The 22,499-nt window shown below is 43.3% G+C and overlaps 1 protein-coding gene across 1 annotated transcript in view; it reads right to left on the bottom strand.

Annotated features, from left to right (window-relative positions):
• The window catches only part of LOC308286372 (germinal-center associated nuclear protein-like), a gene marked incomplete at its 3' end in the record, with an annotated part of 100,249 nt that overhangs the window by 62,199 nt on the left and 15,551 nt on the right, over positions 1-22,499 (bottom strand). Inside the window, exons 12-17 of the mRNA XM_080727368.1 lie at positions 21,283-21,364; positions 19,161-19,311; positions 9,101-9,318; positions 8,383-8,522; positions 6,367-6,564; positions 1,356-1,532 (exon numbers count right to left, since the gene is read on the bottom strand). Of these exons, the coding sequence (XP_080583494.1) occupies positions 1,356-1,532; positions 6,367-6,564; positions 8,383-8,522; positions 9,101-9,318; positions 19,161-19,311; positions 21,283-21,364 (966 nt within the window). The remainder of the gene's footprint in view (positions 1-1,355; positions 1,533-6,366; positions 6,565-8,382; positions 8,523-9,100; positions 9,319-19,160; positions 19,312-21,282; positions 21,365-22,499) is intronic.

The raw sequence follows: 22,499 nt of genomic DNA, 5'->3' as shown, positions 1-22,499 counted from the left end.
TTAAAAAATTATTTAAACTAGTGAAAACAGCCGATCTATAAGCACAAAACGCCTCGCACAGCGTTTTGTGCTTGTAGATCTGCTGTTTTCACTACTTTTGTGCGACGGCCTTGTCTGATGAAGCAGGGTTTTACTTTGCAAAAAAATGTACAAATTTGAAACTTGGAGATATGAGGTTTCTGCCCGACAGTGACAATATATACGTGTTGTTTTTTTTTATTTTAACAGACTTGTGAAGACAAATTTCCCTTTGTGGACAATAAAGCTCATTATTATTATCATTGCCAGATTCTGCAGGCATTTGGTCACATTCTCACCCAGTACTAGGGCTGTGCAAAAATATATATATATGTATGTACTATGATTTGCATGGTATCGTAACTAGGGATGGGACAATATGAACATTTCATATCACGATTATTATGAGCAAACTTAAAGCCATACTGTGTAAGATGCCCAACTAGTGGTCATTAGCCCTATAGCAAACCGCGGTCGCGTCCGCGTCTTTCGGACGTTTTTCGTACCTTCAGACCCCCGCGTCTGCCTCCACCTCGCTGAGATCTATCTTTTAAGGGGTCCCTTGTTCCTGTGCGTTCAGTAATTCCAGAGATACGGACTCCTTCACCCTGCCTGGTAGGCGAAATTACCTAGAGAAGGGATGGTACAAACGGGCGACAACAAATATGGCTGCCATAGCGACCCCACTTCAAGATGCGCTGTGATTGGCCGGCAGTTGTATAACCCTCGCTGTGATTGGCCGGTAGTGTGATGACGCAATTTTGGCGCGAGATCCGGTCCACGGCAAGGATCTCAGTTTACATACAGAGAAGGCTTTACAGGCTGAAATTCACGGCGCGGATCTTCTAAAACTTTTGTGATTTAATAGTTAGGAGAATTTTAAGATTTGTTTTATAAAAAAAGTTACATAGTACAACTTTAAGAAATTGTGATTTACGATGTTATCGCGATAATCAAAATATCCCCAACATCCATTATCCTGGAGCGGAACATTGGCCAAAAAATAGAAGATCTACAAGCTTGTAGATCGGATATTTTTGGCAAAGAGATTTGGTAGAGAGTGAAATAAAGACTCTATCAAGTACGCATATTATAAGTACGTTTTACCAATAGAGGGTTTAAATGGTACCGGTACCGGATATGGAGCTTGGCAAATAAAAGGTGAATTCCTAATGCATGAAGGAGGACGATTTTACAATAGATTAAATCTCCACAATATGATTATCGCGAGTGTTTTTTATCAAACGATAACGCTTATCGTCCCATCCCTATGTGATACATGTCTTATCGTGACCTCTGTATGGTGATAGGTATCACGTACACAAACATGTTCTCACCTGGTACATCTCCTTCAGGCTCTGCAGACATTTGGTCATGTTCTCGTTGTTGATCTTGGTGTCGAACGTCATCAGGCGCTCCTCGCACAGGTGGTGAGCACAGTGCACGTGGAAACGTGTGCACTTCTCGATCAGAGACACGGTGAGCGGGCAGCACAGATGCTGCTGGGTGATGTCCTGGAGAACACACATACAGATCAGAGACACGGTGAGCGGGCAGCACAGGTGCTGCTGGGTGATGTCCTGGAGAATATACATACAGTATGTCATTGTTTGTCTTTAGAATTAAGTTCTGTTTAGTTTCAGTCGCCGACTTTTGAATTAGATTCTATTTAGTTTCAGTCACAGGGTTTTGAATTAAATTCCATTTAATTTCATTGATAGACTTTTGAATAACATTCTATTTAATTTCAGTCACAGACTTTTGAATTAGATTCCATTTAGGTCCAGTCACAGACTTTTCTAATTCAATTCCATTTAGTTTCTTTTGAATTAAATTCCCTTGAGCTTCAGTTATAGACATTTCTGAAAATAGCCGACCTCCAAGCTCACAACGCGTTGCGCTGCGACGGGTTGTGAGCTTGGAGGTCGGCTATTTTCGGTACTTGAAACCACATTAAACTAAGTATAATCAAGTGAATACTGGACATGTGGTGTAATGGCATGGATTTCTACACAGAGGACAATTCTTTCAACATAAGATGCTGCATTCAAGGCAATTCTCTTGAATGCTGCCTTCAGGTATGGCATGGAAAGAGGGCATTTGCATTTCTTTCAACACAGTGAAAACTGCATTCATGGTGTGGAGAGAGCACTTTTTATAGACAGATAAAAGGGAATGGGGCTCAAGCCCCCTTTGATGTCTATGTGTGCATGTCCCTGTCTAGCACACTACATAACAGGGATAGTTCTGGCTGATTTTGGCGGTCCGGTTGCAGTTAGTATGAAAACGTCCAGCTCATGTCTGTCTGTCTGTGAGTGATTGAGTCAGTCACGCCTCATGTCACGCTCATCTCCTGTCACGTCTGAAAGCCAAGGCGGCACAGAGCTACAGTATGTGAGTGAGTGGCACAGAGCCATGTTGGTGAGTGTGAAAGCAGCAACTTATTTAGAAGCTCTGTCGACCTGACGGTCGTTTTGAAGCAAGTGCTTTATGCTTTACCTAGGGGGAGGCAGGCGGTAAAGCAGTGTCCAATTAGCCCTATTCACGCCCCGCCCACTCTGCAACTTCCTGGTGCTGAAGTCACGCTTTGAAGGGTAAAACCCTGCTAAAAGCCCATAGAGTTAACACAGAAATCGCAAATTTAATGCAATTTCCGGATAGTAAAGTATAAAATACGGATAGCATGATCAAGAACACAAGATAGTAAAAGGCACAAAGCATTATCATTTACTTTACCGTTCAAAATAATGATTTGTTGGCTTGAAGTCCAGCAATTTCTGCGTTAGTTTACCCTTCAAAGCTGACGTCAGCACCAGGAAGTTGCTGAGAAATTTGCTGAGTGGGCAGGCTGTGAATAGGGTCCATTCATTCTGATTTTGAAGAGGCAAGCTTGTTCTAAGCTCTTCTTAAGGTTGTCCTTAAGCCACAGAGCAAGCTTGCCTCTTCAAAACATGTGTAAAGAATAAATTGGGACGCTGCTATGTAGGGGTGTGCCAAAAAATCGATTCACCAATTAATCGCGATGTTGATGCCACAATTCAATTAATCAAATTGAGAGGTAAGTGAATCGTGAATAGTTTTATTTTTATATATATTTTAGGAGAAATACAGCCGATGGAATACGGCTCTTAATTGACACTTGTTAAGCTTCTATTGAACTTCTCTGAGAGGTCAATTGGTGACCTGACCTCTTGATACACGTTGCTCAGAAGTAGTTTACAGTGCGACACAGACACACACACACACACACACACACACACACACACACACAATCAGGCCTGCACAAAAAACAGACCTGCCAACCCTGGCAAATTTTTTTGAGTACTGCGGGCACAGCGCCCGCAGCGCCCGCAGCGCCCGCGCAGCGCCCGCGGTGCAATTTGTGTTGTTTTCCCGCACAAAACAGCGTATATTTTGGGGGGTTCCATGCACCTTTTTGGGTGGGACCTTTACAGTTATGTTAACAAAATTTCACACCAGAAATGTAGCACATAGCATGTCTTGTCTTGACTTACACTAATAGTTGGAGGCAAGATGTTAGAACAACCTTTTAAATAAAAATGCCATTTGGTCTGGAGAAAAAGTAGGCTAGTATTACCAGGCAATACAGTAATGTTGCTTTGGCAATATTGTTGACAAATCTTTAATAAAATATACTAACTGCACTTGCTCAGAGTTAGTTAACAATAGACTAGCAAAACAGTCTCACCAGTGACTTAATGAACATACATCAACATAATCATGTTATTCAAATAGCAAAATAGCTTTAGATTGTCAGGTAGGCTATTTACCTTTAAATATTTACCTGTGTCTTTGTTAAACATTGTTGATTGAGCAGCCTAAATAAAACCACCTTTCTGAGCATGATTTGCATGAAGTTGAAAGTATTCAACTCATGTAGGTTTCTATTGCATTCATTAATTGATATATAGGCCTATTGTGTATAGATCACATACCGTCTAGTCTGTATATTCATTCATAGAGGATACAGGCTACTCATTGTTAACAAACCATTAATGTCTTCATATATTCACAGGTGATAAATAACTTGTTCACCTTTAATGTTTTTTAAGGGTGGACTTTCAAATAGTGGAGAATACATGGTTATTTAACAATGAATAGCCGATCTAGTATATACAAGCTCACTACGCGTCGCACGCAACGTGCTGTGAGCTTGTAGATCGGCTAGTCTTGTCAGTTGTCATCATCATCCCAGCTGCTACCAGCGTGAAAGCGCAAACGTCGCGTCCGTCAGCAACACCATGAATGAAGTACAAGCCGAGTGAATTGGACATTGCGCTACGTGGTTAGCAGCTAGCTGCTAGGCTAGTGAAGAAAGTGAAACGGCAAGCGGCAGCTGCAGTCACTGGTACAGAGTTTAGGAGACTGCACATTTGCAGGGAAAGATTGCACTGCATTTCGATCACTTTGCATTCGTTTTTTCCTCTCTTGTAAAGTGCAGCCACAATCGTGAGTAGTTTTGCTGCTGCGCTAAAGTTAGCTCCGTCTGTCTCGAAGGATACTAGCATTCTGATCCTGGATCAGCCTGGCCTAGGGTGACCATACGTCCTCTTTTGCCCGGACATGTCCTCTTTTAGGGGGCTGTCCGGCCTGTCCGGGGGGGTTTTATAGATTCCTTCAAATGTCCGGGGTTTCGCGCATATCAGCGTTAAATCATGGGCATTTACAATGCACGTTCAGTGGTTCGTTTGTAAACACAGCGTGAAAGACGGATTTCCACCCCTTAACCCCGGAACGTGTATTATTCATACTACTCTGCTGTCTCCGCTGCGATCCCTCCCTCCCTCCCTCGTTCAGATGCGTCGCTGTTCAGACCAGACTCAGAGCAGAGCTCGGCAGCTTGCGCTGCGCAGAGCCGATTCAGCCGAACGATAGCACTGCAAACGCAATTAATGCTGGTTTACACTGATGAAATGCACGACAAGTGCCAGTGTTTTCGTCTTGGTGACCAAATGAGAAGCAGAGCGTTCACTCTGCAGTCTGCATTAAAAGCTGGCACTTCTGTGTCCATTCCATCACAACTAAAGGTATTTAGACACTGCAAAGTACAAGACAGTCTGTGCGAGGTGAGAGCTCTTCTGCTAACTAAATTGACAGAATATGTTTTTGTTGTAGGCTACAACCTTGTAAAGCTGAAGATACGGTGGTTTGAAGAAACCACCGTATATTTTATTTAGTTTCTTTGTAATACAAAGCTGAACGTTCATACAGGAGTCAAGAGCACTTTAAATCAGTGGATCTGTAAAGGGTCAATTTGGAACCCCCTCAAAAATAAATACATAACTAATAATATTAGTGGTATAGGGCAGTGGTTCTCAACCTGTGGGTCGGGACCCAGGGGGGGTCTCCAAATTATTTTGAGGGGTCCCCAGATGATTAACTTGATGTGCAACATTGTTTTCTCACTCAACAGTATGAGTACCTCTAAAATGGCAAATTAAACAAATATTAGAGGCAGAAATTGTGAAAATAGCCGATCTACCAAGCATGTAGATCTGCTATTTTCTCAATAGAATAGAATTATACAAAATGTAATGCCTCAACTGTAGTGTTTGTGCTCGTAAGGGTGGAGGGGTCTCTTGTTTAAATATGATTATTTTGGGCTAATATATATGTGTGCGTGCGTGCGAACGTGCGTGCGAACGTGCGTGCGTGCGTGCGTGTGGTATGCCGGGTAGAGTGTCCTCTTTTTGGGGATTCAGAATATGGTCACCCTAGCCTGGCCTGCCACTGCTGTCGTAGACTCTGCTTTGAGTGGGCGTATCCACCTCGCTCACACACATGTAGCGAGACGTCACCACAGTAGCTTGAAATGCACACAGCCAAATGAACGCTCATGGAACCGTTATAGGAACCGGTCATGAAAATATGATGGAACCGGCTCCGGTTCCTCAATTTGCGTAGCAATGAGGGGAAATAGCGTACCTGCGTATTGACACTTAAAATGCGTACTTAGTACGCAAAATGCGTACGGGTTGGCAGGTCTGAAAAAAGGTTGTGTGAGCATAAAGTGCTGTGGTCCTACGTATGACCACCACCTAAACATTTTTTATTCAAATTATATAAAAAAGCAATGTAAATTGTGGGAAAGAATCGCAATAATCGCGATTCGAATCACGAATCGCAAAAAAATCTATAATCGTGATATAAATCGAATCGCCACCCTATGAATCGAAATCGAATCGAATCGGGAGGTAAGTGAACGTCCCAGGCCTACTGCTATGCCCCCAGGTAAAGCATAAAGCACATGCTTTAAATGTGTGTCCGGGGCCAACCAGCAATAAGCCTCTACAAACTATTACTACTATTACTACTACTACTGCTTACCTTGCGTATCCCGCGGGTGCGGTTCCACACAAAGTCGTACCAGTCTCTGGTGCTCTCTCTGGGCTGGTCCAGGATCTGTGTCACCAGGTAGTCCATGGTCCTGGACAGGACAGGGAGGGGGCGGAGCTCATGGGGGAGAGGCTCCTCCTGGTCCGCAGAGGAGCGGCTGTACTCCTTAATGGCTGCTTGGTGGTCCACCTGGAAACATCCATATGTATTATAATTAGGGACGGAGCCCTAAACAAGGGCAGCTCGATAACCCAATAACAGATTTATTGATTACCCAGTATCAATAAGATTTGGGCTTATCAAGCTTGTTATCAAGCTTAGAGGCCCATGATGTCATGTTTAAACAATCAAGACAAGAGGCCATCAAGAAATTATTACAATACAATCCATAATATAAAGCCATTTAACACTAATGCACACTAATGAATGATTGTTTTAATGATATGTAATGACATTTGTTACTTTTATCAATTGTCATCTTCATAGATGGTGGTCAGCCACAAACTCACAGTCGCAACAACTGGACAATAAAAAAGATACCAGTTATGTTCAGAATTTGTCGTCTCATATATTTCCACAAAATATTAAAAAATCACACCTGTGTGAACTGAGCGGTGGTTTACCCACCAACCCCTCCCCCCCTGTGTGTGTGTGTGTGTGTGTGTGTGTGTGTGTGTGTGTGTGTGTGTGTGTGTGTGTGTGTGTGCGTGTGTGTGCCTGGCCTGGCCTGAAAACAGCGCCCCTCCCTTAACATGTGTGGTCATAAAAGGTACTACACCACAGGCTTCAGGCTACATACAGACCCACCCACCCACATACAAACATACCTACACACACGGCCACGCTATGGAGACGGTGTGACCACCGCTCAAAAACACTCAATAGTGGGCTCGATAAAAGCCGGGGTCAATAAGCAGGATCAATAATGTGCTCACTATCAATAAAAAATGAACAAGCTCCATCCCTAATTATAATGTACTCCTTAATGGCTGCCTGGTGGTCCACCTACAAACATCAATAAATACATAGGGCAAGGGTCTTCAACAGGGGGTCCGGGACCCCTAGGGGATCCTCAGAGTTACTAAAGGGGGCCCTCCAAATCTTTGTGTGATAAGAACTTTATTTTTTTTTTCTACACTAACCACTTCAACCCTAGTGTCCCTATTCTGTGTGGAACATTAGCCAAGAATAGCCGATCTACAAGCTTGTAGATCTGCTAGTCTTGGCAAAGAGGTTTGGTGTGTAGAGGGAAAAGAAGAGCAGACGGTTCAAGTTCAATGTCTAAAAAAATATAATAATCTTAAAATACACATTAAACCATGAACAACCTACACTGATAATAGTGCTGTCAAACAAGTCTACGCTGTCACGTTCAACCCAAAGTCAAGTCAAACAAAGGGTCAAACTCGTTCTTCTGCTATACAACCAAAATGTGGAAGGCCCTACCGAAGGCCTTAAAGGAGTGTTTAAAATCGCCCTGAAAAAACACTTACAGGCGGCAGCCATTCGCAACTGGCAATAACAAACCTAGCCCAGCCTCCCCTGACCCCGCTTTGTATTTACCTACTGTATATATTTTGTACACTGTTTTGTTTATTTTATTTTTATTTACTTTTTTTTTTTTTACTATATCTACTGCATAGTACTGTGTTCTATCCATCTGTCATTCAATGTTATATGAGATACTTCAATGGTTTCCTATGGAAATAAGCTTAGTCTTTTCTAGGATCTCCTTTTAGTTGGCCTTGTCCCAAAAAGAGGTTTGCTGTAGAGGGGGAAAAGAGCAGACTAAGTACAAAGTGAAAGGTCAAGTTTATTAAGTATTGACGGTTCAAGTGGTTAAATATCTGAAAACACAAATTGACATGAATCCAAAATACACTGATGATTGTGCTGTCAAAATATGAAACTATAGAAACAGGTTGTGGGGGTCCCTGCTTCATCTCTCTCTCAACTAAGGGGTCCTTGGCCTGAAAACATTGAAGACCCCTGGGTTAGGGACATTACCATCTCGGTGTCGGGGAGGACCTCGAAGGCACTGAGCTGGTTGCGTGTTTCCCTCATGTAGCGTTCTTTCTCTGGACACATGTCAGGACACGTCCCCACAAACACCTTGGACATGTCCAGGTCCGTCCTCTTAGGGCGACCTGCACACAGAGACACAAACACACACACACACACACACACACACACACACACACACACACACACACACACACACACACACACACACACACACACACACACACACACACACACACACACACACACACACACACACACACACACACACACATTTTTGTCTTAGAGGAGGGCTGTGGACCGTCTTAGCAAGTTTGATTGAAAAAATAAATAAATATATATATATATATATATATATATATATATATATATACACATACATACATACATACATACATACATATACTGTATATATGACAAAAATAAAAACAAAACTATGATGACTAAAACAAAGATTAAAGTCATTTTACGCTTGGTTACACAACAGCTTGTTGGTCTGTTAAAAATCAGGCATTACAATGCCATCACGGCCTGTCAAAATATGTTTTAGTATGAATTCTTCCATGTAACAATTCAACTGGATTTGTTTATAAGGCTCCCTCATTGTCTCACGATAAATATATATACGACATCTCTGAAAAGACATATTGTGTAGACATTGTATCGTCTCAGCGATATTCATCACCATATCGCCCACCCCTACCTTGTCGCAGTATCTTGTCCCTCTGCTCAAGGAGGCGGTACTTCTCTTCGGCGGTCTCGGCCAGCTGGCCAATCAGGGGCAAGATGGAGGAGGGGACAGGGCGCTCGGAGGAGTTGGAGCTGGGAGGCAGGGCCTCTGGGCATGGCTCCTCCCTCTGCTGCCCACCGTCACTGTCCATCTGCAGGGCCTTGGCCGCCGCTGGCTTCTTGACCGGAGAGCTGACGCACGCACACACACACACACACACACACACACACACACACACACACACACACACACACACACACACACACACACACACACACACACACACACACACACACACACACACACACACACACACACACACACACACACACACACACACACACACACACACACACACACACACACACACACACACACACACACACACACAGGCATTTAGGACTAGAATAGTCTACAAGTATACAAGCTCACAAGATCTGCTATTTTTTTCAGTCCATTATATATCCCCTTTAATAATACCAATTTGTATTGTGTTTTATATCATTTCTTATCGTTGATTAGTCACCTTTACAACGAGGTACAGCTTGTAAGGATCTGGCATTCGAGGAATGAGCAACACAGCCAAACGTGTGGGTATTGCCCCTCCAAAAATGGTCAAAAAGGCCTGGCAGGCCTGCAATATTGTTCTTTTGGTGTTCACCTTTGTTGCTTGGAGCATTGAATGATTGCACTCTCCAACATTAATAAGGAAAAGAAAAAACACATATTGGCCTTTTTTACACTTTGTTAATGCAGTGTTGTTTTTGTTGACGAGACGATAACGAAAATTACTTCGTTGACGCCCCTTTTTTTCACGACGATGACGTAACGTTAACGAGCTAAAATCTCTAGGCTGATGACGAAAATATGACGAGACGAATGTGTGTTTTCGTTGACTAGACGAGACTAGACGAAAATGTTAGTGTGTGGACGAAGTCAGAATTTAAAAATGCATCACCATTATCTGCCAAGTGCACGGTAGGGCATTCACCGAATATTCGAATACTAACGTCACTATTCGACTTGGTAAACTGAATTCGAAAATCGCTTATTTTTTTAAAATATATTTTTTTTAATTATTATCATTATTATTGTTTATTCATGGTTCATACAGCTTGGCTAGATAGGAAGTCATAAAAGATTATTTGTCAATGCCCCTGGTGGATGAATTGGTGCAGTCTTTATACTGATGAGTGGGAGACACGCCGACTTCCAAATGCTTGTGTGGCGGCCGTGTATTGGGCATCAGAGAGCGGATACATATTCAGCTGGTGGACTGGGAGGCGCGCGACACACACACACACACACACACACACACACACACACACACACACACACACACACACACACACACACACACACACACACACACACACACACACACACACACACACACACACACACACACACACACACACACACACACACACACACACACACACACACACACACACACACACACCTTTGCTGCGTGTATCGCTGCGGGAGAAAGCCTGGTAGGCGAGGTTAATCGCTGCTAACGCGTCGCCGACCGTTTTAAAGAGAAAAGAGGAGCTTAAACACAACTTTGCTAATTGCTAGTGTTCCGTGTTGATATGTTTTCCTTTTCCACGACGAGTTGTGACTGCGTGATGACATGCGTGCAGCAAGGGAGGCGGCACGTCTATAATGTGAGCTTGTAGATTAAATGTTTTTGACAGAGCTCGAGCCGAGCGTTTTTGAGTGTGAGTGAGAGAGAAGAGACCCCGACCCGCTGGTGCTGCTGCCTGCTGGAGCCTGGAGCTGCTACTCACTGGACCTCCAGTCATTCAGTGTAGTCAGAATTATGTATCCGCTCTGCAATGCTCATTCATCGGCCACAAACGTCGTCATGCCACGGACCTCCAATATTTACAAGCGACTTGGGCACTAGCCGTTAAGAAAGTATGAATGAACGTCCCCCGAACCTAAATAATTTCGGGTCGGGGCGTCCTCCCGAACCGAAATTATAACGGTATGGATCGACCCTAACTGCCTGTTGCTGATTATAGATTTGTTTATTATTTCCACCAGCTCACGGTGCGAGCCGCGGCGTTGTGAGCTTGTAGATCTGCTGTTTTCACTAGTTTGGGTCCTGGGCGATTGTCTAATTTCTATTTTGGGTCACGGGCTAAACTGTTTGGTAATGTGAACCGCTGGGTTAAAGTCTTTTTATTTTAGAGCATGAAAGAGAAACTGATTAGAAACTGTTGCGCTGTGATGCAGGCAAACTATACAGCTGTCAAATGTACTGTTGCCGCAATGCAGTTACGTTTCAATATCACGCTTCCAGGGGAAGCACTGAGCGCACCCATACTTGCTGGTCGCTTAGTCCAATCAGGTCGTGGCTCATTTGTAAATGCCACGGTCAATAGCCAATCGTATTTCACTAACCTTCAGGTCTGTCCCGCCTCCAGTGGTTAACCCTCACTCGCATGTTGTGTTCAAGACTTGAAACAGCGCATCAATGATTGAGAGGCCGAGAATGGCTCGTTTTTATTGGATGAAAATATATATATATAATTCCCGTCGAATTCCGACTATTCGAATACTTTGAGGTCGAATAATTCGAATTCAAAAAATCACTATTCGTGAATGCCCTAGTGCACGGTGCAATTTGTCAGTCAGAAAATATTATCCTCCTCCTGTCTGTCCTTGTTAGTTACGCCCATCTCCTGCACGGCGCATGCAGTGTCGCACACACCGCCGCCCGCGCGCACGCACACACACACTCACACAGAAGACGGAACTAAAGCCTGGTGGGCGAGGTAAACACAGAACAGACTCACTCAGTATTAGAACCCGTCTCGTCTACGCTACCCGTCTGGTCCCGTCAGAGTCAGACCATGGCGTCAGTTGGCGGTGTTGGTGGTGTTGGTGGTCGGAGAAGGAGAGTGGACATCTGGAAACATTTCGAGTATGTTCCAGAGGAAAGGAAAACCGTGTGCCTCGTAGTGGACGCGGCGGGAGACGGGGACACCCCCTGCGGCCACAAAATTGGTGGCAAGAACACCACGAATCTAAAACGCCACCTAAACAACAGGCATCCTGATATTTACAAGAAGGTAAGTTGTTTTTAACAAGTCCTCCTGTAACCAAAGTATGTGTATATGCTAAAGTAAGCTTAAAGTTTAACACTGCTCGTAGCCAACTGCGCAAATGAATGGGGCTGCCACTAGTGCTAGCTCGGTAGCTCCTAGCCAGCTAGCTCCTGTGGGCTAAAGTTGGCTCGGTACTTTGGCTCGGTTAAGCAAGCCAACTTAAATATGTTTAGCATCTTATGAATGAAACCTTGGGGGATTCCTGGGCTGGCAGCAAGTGGAACGCTTTGGTCCACGTTTGAGTGACTGGGAAACATGGAGCGATGTGCTTATTATGTCATGTGTGTTGTTATTGCATGTCGAGTCTGCTAGCTTTTAGGCTAAAGTCACAAGGGTAAGTCAGTGACGTCACACAGCTAAAGCCCTAAGCTCCAGTCACGAACTGTGTCTTCCGCATGAAGGTGACATTTACGCGTGAATCCTTAGTTAAGTGGTTCTCAACCTGACATCCCCAAATTATTTTAGGGGGTTCCCAGATGATTAACTTAATGTGCAGCTTTGTTTTCTCACTCTGTAAACAAACCAACATACAGTTTATTGAGGGTTTATGCACATGTCCAAATTGACAATTTAAAATGGTCATATATTAGAGGCTGAAATTGTGAAAATAGCCGATCTACATGCTCACAATGCCTCAAAACGCGATGCATTGTGCGCATGTAGATCTGCTATTTTCACAATAGAACCGTGGTATACAAAATAAAAATATAATGCCTCAACTCTTAGTGATGATCAGGGTGGTGGGGGTTGATACTATATGCACAGATGTTGTGCATATAATTATAGTATTATTATCCCATAACTTAAATCAAAATGTGAAAATTGAATCAAATCAAACTGATCTTTTTATGATAATACTGTTGGCAGCTTGGCACTATAATGTCTTAAATAATATACATTATGATGATACTGTTAGTACAGTCATCTGTCTTAAGCTGTAGGCATTTACAGGAAGTCTACTCTCATCTCAGTCAGTAATTTACCGTTTTTTGTTTTTCCCCCCTTATCCAGATCCCAGAGACCATAATACCAAAGGCTGGTGGTTCAAAGTCCGAAGCACAGCAGTCAACCATCGAAGCAGCCTTCACCGCAGGATCCAAGTACAAATTGGATTCAAAAGAACAACTTGTAAGAGAGAAGGCATTGGCTACTTGGATAGGACGGACTGGTCTACCTTCCTCAACAGTTGAGGATGAGGATTTCATTCTCATGTTGGAGACCTTTGATAAAAAGCTGACCATACCCAAAAGGACAAAAATTAACAATTTGATTGAGAAGATGTACATTGATGGAAAACAAAAAATCAAAGACAGACTCGACACAGCACAGAAAATAACAATTGGGCTTGATATTTGGTCTAAAAAAGGACTCACAGCGTCCTTTTTAGCAATTAGTGCTTGCTATTTTTGTACTCAGGAGAAGAAAGCACAGCACGTTTTGTTGAAACTTGAACAAATCAGCCACCCACACACTGCAGAGTCTATAAAAAAGAGTGTTGACACATGTTTAGAGGAATGACAACACAAAATTCTGACAGTCATAACTGACAACGGAAGCAACATGGTTGCAGCATTCAAAGCTCCTGTGCAGGATGCAGCCAGCAGCAGCTCAGGGGATGAATCCATGGAGAGTGACACCGAAGACTCAGAGGCGACTAGAGAAGACCAGAGGTACATTATCTCACTTAGATTAGATTGTCACATTTAGCTATGATTGGCTTTCACTCATATTCTCTCTGTGTGTGTGTGTGTGTGTGTGTGTGTGTGTGTGTGTGTGTGTGTGTGTGTGTGTGTGTGTGTGTGTGTGTGTGTGTGTGTGTGTGTGTGTGTGTGTGTGTGTGTGTGTGTGTGTGTGTGTGTGTGTGCGTGCGCGCGCGTGCGTACATACATTGTTTATTGTACATGGTGTTATCTCATGGTCATTTTACTGAATTTACTATAGTATAGAAGATTAAAAATTGTATTTTCTCTGTGTTCTTGTCTTTTCTATCTAGGTATGCAGCCATGGATGAGTGACCATAGCTGAGTGGTTAGGGAGCCTGCCTGGGGAACCAGTTCCCCTGGTTGTCCCCGGTTCGATTCCCGGTCAGGCAGCAATGTGTCAATGTGTCCCTGAGCAAGACCTTAACCCAAAATTGCTCCCCGAGCGCCGAATATGGCTGCTCACTGCTCCTAGTTGTTATAGGATGGGTAAAATGCAGAGAATAAATTTCACGTATGTGCAAATGTACTGTGACAAACTCGTCCCGAAGGCGCGGGGCCATATTCTATTCTATTCTATATTCTATGGATTGGACCCCCTGTGTTGTACACACACTGCAACTTGTGGTGAACATGATCCAGAAAGAAGCAAGTGTCAAACGACTACTGGAGAAAGCCAGAGGGCTTGTCAAGCTCTTCCGCAAGTCATCAAAGGCAACTGAGCAGCTGCTGAAGGAGTGTAAACTAACTCTGGTCAAAAACTGTCCCACTAGATGGTCGAGCACATACCTGATGATATCCCGGCTTCTCGAAGTCAAGGACTCTGTTGTTAAGGTCGCTAATGGGATGCTCTGGGACTGTCTAGTGCCAAGTGAGTGGCAGAAGCTGACTGCTGTTAGAGATTTGCTCCTCCCCTTCCTGATCATACCCAGATGCTCCAGAGCGACACACAGTCTTTATCGCTTGTGCTGCCTGCCCTCCTGGACCTGCTGGTTCACCTGTCTGACTTCCCCCTTGACCAGGGTTCTAGCTTCAAGGACCTTGGCGCCCTGGCCAAGAAAATGAAGGCAAAAATTGACCAGCGTTTCGGCCACTTTCTTGATCACACTGACTCCAAGTTCTCACCCCTCATTGCTGCTGCATGCTTCTTTGACCCGACAGTTGCCCAAGAAGCATTCCTTGAAAACGATTAGTTAAAACACATTCAGGAGCTTCTAAGCAAAGCAGAAGATTACATTGCTCAATTGGTGCCACCAGTAATACGGGAAGAGGAGTCAGATGAGGGAGAAGGAGGAACAAAAGATGGACCAGGACCACAGAGAAAGCGGTCCAGATTCAGATTCCTGTCAAAAACAAGCCAGCCAATCAGGCCTAGCCTCCCAAAGCTGTGTGTTAGGCAGGAAATGAAGAAATACAAGGAACAGCTGTCACAGCCCATACAAGAAGAGACTGGCCTTGACTTTTGGGTTGCACAGGGAGATTCTGTTTATCCAAGCCTGAAACCTATCGCCTTAAATCTGCTCGCCATGCCAGCATCTCAAGCATTTGCTGAGCGAGTCTTTAGCGTCACAGGTGACCTTAGTCGTGGCCGTCGCAATAGAGCCAGAGTCATCTTAGAGAGAAGTGCTTTCCTCAAAATGCATCGGTACTAGGGCTCATTTTGAAAACAGCAGGTTATTACAGATGTCCTACCTAGTACCGACTGACTGATTGTTTTAGGTTGTGAGATTGATTGCACTAAAGAGCCACTAGGAGTAGGACTGACTGTAGGGCTGACCTTCGAATACTTTTTTCATAATCGAAGCTCCTTCGAAGCTTTCTTTCGAACTTCGAAGCTTCGATGACGGCGACGGGGGGGGGGAGCAAAAGTTTATCGGTTACATAAGTGATAACCGTTAAGGAAATGTGTCTAAAAATGCGCGATTTACACAATTTTAAAAGGGAAAACACACCAGTTTTTTCCTCGTAATAAAGCTCCTTATTTTCATTAAATAGTACGACAATACAACGAGGAAGAAGAAGATACGAATGTTTTCTATATTAAAGAAAAGTGTTTTTGCAGTACAGTAGGATTGACATAATCACATCACGTCTGTAATGTAACACACCGTGGCTGCAACAGCAAACAGCAGCAGCGCGACTCAAGAGCAACAAACTCCCAAGTCCCAAGGTGTACTGTACACGCAAATGTAATAGTATATTTTATAGTAAATAATTGCACTGCAGTGTGTCGAAAGCTGATGGTCAGGCTCAGACAACGTAGTTCTCTATGCGGGCGCGACTAGTGAGCTTGCAGATCCGATATAAACTTGTAATCATCAACACCACGACAATGTAACCCTAGCAAGTTGTTTTTAAGCTCTTTTGTCCTCTTTAAAACGGGATCGACGCTGACGGGGTCCGATTTGTAAAATCCAATTGTCGCTGTTTGTTTCCTTGCGTTGAGTTGTGTCTGTCAGCGTGTGGAAGTGTGCATGGATGTTACACCGACAATGGGTGGCAAACGAAATGTGTGACTGCATCGCATAGTTGCATTGGGTGATGATGTTACTCAGACATTGGTGTTACACATTTCGGTGACAAACGGATGTCGGTGTATATGTGACAGCGCGCTGTCTTTTCTTTTTTTTCTTCAGCGTCGACCATTCGGATGGCTTCATGCATGCTCTCTTGTTGTTGTTGGCTTGTTATTGTTAACACGTGTGTGAGAAGGGGGTGACGCTATCATGCTAGAGTGGAGCGAGGCGCATGCAAGCTAAGGCACGCGGCCCCCCCAAAGGACAAACGGCCGCGGCCGATTATTCGAATTTATTTTTCAAATTCGAATACCGTGCCTTCGAACGAAGCTTCGAATATTCGAATTTTTTGGGTCAGCCCTAACTGACTGTTTCGTTTGATTGCACTAAAGAGCCACTAGGAGTAGGACTGACTGTTTTGTTATGTTGTGAGATTGCACTAAAGAGCCCATCTCTGATTGTTTGAGAAATTGTTAATGTTTTGTACCCAAATTCCAATACAGTGTTTTCTAGTGCTCAGGCCAGGGGAAGTCTTCTTCTACAAACATTTCAAGCAGAAGCACTTTTGTTTTTTTAAGGAAGAAGTTCACTCATATTCTGTCTGTGTGTGTGTGTGTGTGTGTGTGTGTGTGTGTGTGTGTGTGTGTGTGTGTGTGTGTGTGTGTTGTTCTTCTTGAAACCTCAGGGTTCTAAGTTCCAAGACTTCCAATTGGCATGTTTGGTGTTCAACAATGTATAGCCTTAACTGTACCTCAGAATGTTTTATATTTATTTTATTTCAGTTTAAGGATGTTTGCACTTTGCAGCTGGCTGTCTGGACTGGCAGGCACAAGGTCAACTGGGACTGTATACTTGGACTTTATAATTTGTTTTGTTTACATCATAATGTGGTCAAATAATATGTGTCTTCTTAATTGCACTGGCAATACCGTGGAAGTCAAGTTGACTGAGTATGTGTTCCACATCTATTGCTCATATTTTGGGCATGTTTGTTCATTTGCTTGCTCTTTGGATACGTTTCTGAGAAATAAAGCCAAAGAAAGAATATTTTGTGCCTTAATTCCTAGAGTATAATGAACATTGACTGAATCCACTCACTGTTACCACTGTATCTGTGTGTAATGCGAAGTCCTTACTTAGTAGATCAGCAAGGACAGCATGAGAATTTCCCCATCAAATGGGAAATCTAGGCTAGACTAGAGCTATCAATTTGGTGAGGAATGTTTATTATACACTTATTATAATACATCTATTGCTTTATGAAATCAATTGCACCTTTCAACTTTGATTCCAATTTCCATTTTGTATTAATTTATTTAAAGAAACATTTTTATTTTTGACTAAAACTGGACTAAAACCTTTGAGTGGGTTCGTCGACTAAAACGTGACTAAAACCTTTTGAGTTCTCGTCGACTAAAACTAGACTAAAACTATCAAGGATATAAATGACTAAAATCTGACTAAAACTAATGAGCATTTCGTCAAAAAGACTAAGACTAAGACTAAACTAAAATGCCTGTCAAAAACAACACTGTGTTAATGTTAACTCATACTCTGCGATCCCCGTCGAAACCGGGGATTTCCCGCTGTACCTCTCTGCGATGCCCGTCGTTCCCGGAAATGTAATTAGCTTTAATCATTATGAAACGATTAAAAGTATGATCGCTGTATATATCCGTTTCGGAGACTTTAGGCCCGCCCCCTAACTGTATCCGGTCGTATTTCCCGTTTGGACCGGATCTAGCTTTCCGTATCCGGTCTGAGCCTGGGCCATAGTGCCGCCTCCATTGGTTTACATTGTAACAGAAGAGGAAAGCTACTCGGCGATGGAAAGCTCGTTTTTCAATCCGATTTTTGCGTTTGGAAACTTTGATCCAGTCTCTACACGCCTGGATTATGATCCCCGCACATATCGTGCGTTTTGTGCGCGAACGTGTCCACGTGGTACCCTAGCGCACAGCTGGCTTTTTTCAATGTTTTTTCATGTAAACACTGGCGGATAAGCAGGGATACAGCGTGGCAACGGATATGTCTATTTCAATGGGGTTTTTTTTTATTCGAAAGCTGTCACCGAGTCTACACGTCTACTAGATGAGTCGCGCACAGATTGTGCACGATGCCTGCGCGTGCCCACGTTAAAAGGTATGGACAATTTGGCAGCTGCTTACTACAGCTATGTTTAAAATGGCAGCAAAATTGTTAAGCTCAGTGTCAGGGAAGCCCAAAATGAAAGTAAATGCCAGCAGAACATATTGCAAGCCATTTTGGCAAAATGTTGGTCGGCACTACCTGCACGCGTGGCTGTGTAACTCATACCTCGGATGCCCGATGCTTACAAGCTGTACCTTTTTGTAAAGGTGACGAATCAAAAATGTTGCTACTGAGGGGTCCCTGGAACTAAATATTTTGAGTTGGGGGTCCGTGGCCAAATATATATAATTTTGGGGGTCCTTCGCATGGAAAGGTTTGAGCATCACTGACATAGAAACGTGTGTTTTTTCAAAAAAACATAGAAGGGTTTAGAAGACACACATAGAATCGGGTAAAAATATTCAAAGATTTTCAAGATTCTTTTCAAAAATAGCAGATCTACACAAGCTTGTATATCTGCTATTTTTCAATAGTTAAAGCATTCAATAATAATAACACGCAATAATAACGCGTACCCGGTCTAAATGGCTTAAAGGTCAAAGGTTACCTGCGGGCAAAGGTGCTGCTGACAGGTGGAACTCTAGGTGGCGCCGTGGGTCTCCTGACTGGAGAAGAGGAGGAGGAGGAGGAGGAGCTCTGGGCCTTCATCTCCCCTTCCTCCTGCTTGGACGCCGGTCTCTTCCCCTTCTCAGCTGGACCTGGGGGCGGGCCATATGGAAAAATACTAGGGATGTAAACCAATATTCGATTATTCGTTTATGAGATCAAAATCGATTTTCAAAATGTAATAATCGATAATCGATAGGGGATAATATAAGATGTATAAGTGTTGATTTTACATAAGGACTTTATAGGAGTTATTGTTCTGCAACATTTATGTTTGATAGCAGAATAAAAAAAAGTTTTTCCCACTTGAAAATCTTTTTTATGGTTTCTGAAAAAAAACGACACCCCCCCCCTTATCGATTAATCATTACCGTATTTTCCGGACTATAAGGCGCACCGGACTATAAGGCGCACTGTCAATGAATGGTCTATTTTCGAACTGTTTTCATATATAAGGCGCACCGGACTATAAGGCGCACATAATAAACGCTACCGTTGCGTTATGCATCCAACAGATGGAGCTGTGCTAAAGGGAATGTCAATGTCAATGAATGATCCATATATAAGGCGCACTGGACTATAAGGCGCACTGTAGTTTTTTGAGAAAATTAAAGGCTTTTAAGTGCGCCTTATAGTCCGGAAAATACGGGTAATAATGCAATTATGGTAATCGATTTTCATTTTGGTCACCTTTTAACTCTACTACTGCCAGATTATTTATTTATTTATTGGGTCTGGTGCCATCAAAAAGCGGCTTACCTTTGCGACGTTATAGTAGATAGATAGACATTTATTTATTTTATATATATATTTTTATTTGTTGTGCAATAGTGCACTTTGGTCTGCCAGGCAGCAGAGGGCGGCGTCATGCGAGAATGAATGTGAATTTGCCTGTTATGTGTTGCGGTACATTCAGACCAGTCACTGGCCACAGAGCCTCAGAGCCAGAGAAATCAACAAGGAAGTGAATTGGTCTCCGTTGATGTTAACGCATAATGGATTTTTTACACCATCACCGCGGAAAATGTGTTTACAGTACACGGCGGCGCGACCCCTCATCAGCTTAAGGACATCAACAAGGTAAACGAACGAACGCGAACGAGCGCCGTATTGGCGCGGAGGTCTCTTGAGAATTGGGGCGAACAGGAACGTCCAAAGCAGTATAAGAGTTAACATCCCTAAAAAAATACCATATCACAATATTTCCCCAAGCTGTATCACGATACACGATATTATCACAATTCTTTTTCATGTTGGTTTTTATGGTAACGTAACAGTACAGCCACCTGCAAGATAACAAAAAACAATTTTGTGTGTGTGTGTGTGTGTGTGTGTGTGTGTGTGTGTGTGTGTGTGTGTGTGTGTGTGTGTGTGTGTGTGTGTCGGGGACGAGTGAATGTTTGTGTTGCATGCATGGATCGCAGATTCGCATGCATGCGGCGCTGGTCAGGTCCGCGGACTACTGGTTGAGAAACACTAGCTGGTCTGTTGGTGTGCCGCGTCATAGCAGTGCGCGCTGACTGGATGTGTTTACCTCCTGCCTTGCATGCATGCTTGACACGAAAGCTCGCTTATTTAATGGCAACGTCGCCTCGTGTGCAGTGATTTTGTCAAGATTGACAATAAAACACAACACAAAATAAATACACTACTCGCGTCTCGCCGTTAATGCAACACACCCGTGGACACGGTCGGGCCGGGAGTGCGAGCCAGTGAGGCAGACCAAACAAAGCTCCACATTTGATAGCCTGAGCGCTCCCACAACGGAACGGTTCCATGGACTCCGCTTCTAGTCTATAGAGAACAGACTCCATGCTAACACAAGGAAGAGCAATTGTTTATTATAATTATTATTAGGGCTTTGATGCAAGTTCTGGTGGGTGCTGCTGCAAGTTGTGTTGCTTAAAGTAATGCGCCGTTGTGGTCTCCTCTCAGCTGCAGCTTAGTATTAGTATAGCGGGGGAGAAAAAAAAGTGAAAAAAGTCGATCGACACGTCGATTTTCGGACGCGACGCGTCGATTCGCAAATAATGCGTCGATTAACATCCCTAGTTCATACTTACTCTGTTTCTTCCTCTGCCATAAGATGCAGAGTTCGTGTCGGTGGAAGTTTTTGCCCCTTTTCTTTGCCTTGGCTGCAGAGTCCTGAAGGAGACAATGACCATGTCGGTTATAATACACATGTGAATGTCTGTTTGTTTAGATTATATAAATGTCTGTTCATTTATAAACACCACCACACAGTGTCATGCAGCCATCATACAGGCGTATTTTCTTTCACTCAGAACAGAAAAATGATCGGTAGAGAAAGGCTTGTTTTGATCAAGAACGTGGATCTCATCTTTAATGTCCATTTTCTCCAAACAACACTTTTAAAGCCAAGAATGGCATTAGATTCTCGCTACAATAACGTAATAACAAAGGCAACGATCGGCCATTACAGCAACGGCATGGGGTGACGATCGCTTCCGTTGAATGACGTCATGACGTCAAACCGGAAATGTATACGCAATGGACTTCTCATCTGGCCTTCAAAATAAGAGAACGGTCGCGGATGGAGCCTGCGAGAGGCACGCTGGACATTTTAACTTGTTCATTTCTGGAGCACTAAATGGGTTAAGAGATAAATCCAATTGTGAATTATAAAAAAACTAACTGGCAGAAAAGGTGTCGATAGTGGATACTAGTGAATGAGCTAGGGCATTCATGAATGATTTTTAGTATTCAAATTATTCGACCTCAAAGTAATCGAATAGTTGAATATTCGACAGGACTGGCCAAACTGTCAAATATTAAGTAAGCAAGAGGCGAACATTGTGAAAATAGCAGATCTACATGCTCACAACGCCTCACGTTGCGAGGCATTGTGAGCATGTAGATCGGCCATTTTCACAATGTTTATCTGTGGAACCGAGTCACATTAAATGTGATACCTACAATTCCAAGTGCTTCTCAGGGTGGGGGTCCCCAGTTCAAATATGTTTATTTTGGGGGTCACGGCCTAAAAAGGCTTGAGAACCCCTGGTATAGAGCATTAACAAATTGACAACTCATTCTTACTTCCTATCTAGCCAAGCTCTATAAACTATATATTTTTTTTAAAGAGAAAACAATAAAAAAATACGTTTTGTTGGCCGTTTTTTAGCCCAAGGAAGGTTTTTCATGCAAAAAAAAATCTTGCAATGGATTCAGAATAATTAAAAACCCCTAGTTTGACGCCTCACATCCCACTTAAAGCATTCCCATTGAGAAACGGACCTTCGCTCTCGTGGTCACGGAA

Source organism: Nannobrachium achirus (genome assembly GCF_963921795.1).
Source record: "Nannobrachium achirus genome assembly, chromosome: 6".
Classification (NCBI taxonomy): domain Eukaryota; kingdom Metazoa; phylum Chordata; class Actinopteri; order Myctophiformes; family Myctophidae; genus Nannobrachium; species Nannobrachium achirus.
The sequence above is the reverse complement of the archived record's forward strand: the minus strand, read 5'-3'. Positions and strand labels throughout refer to the sequence as shown.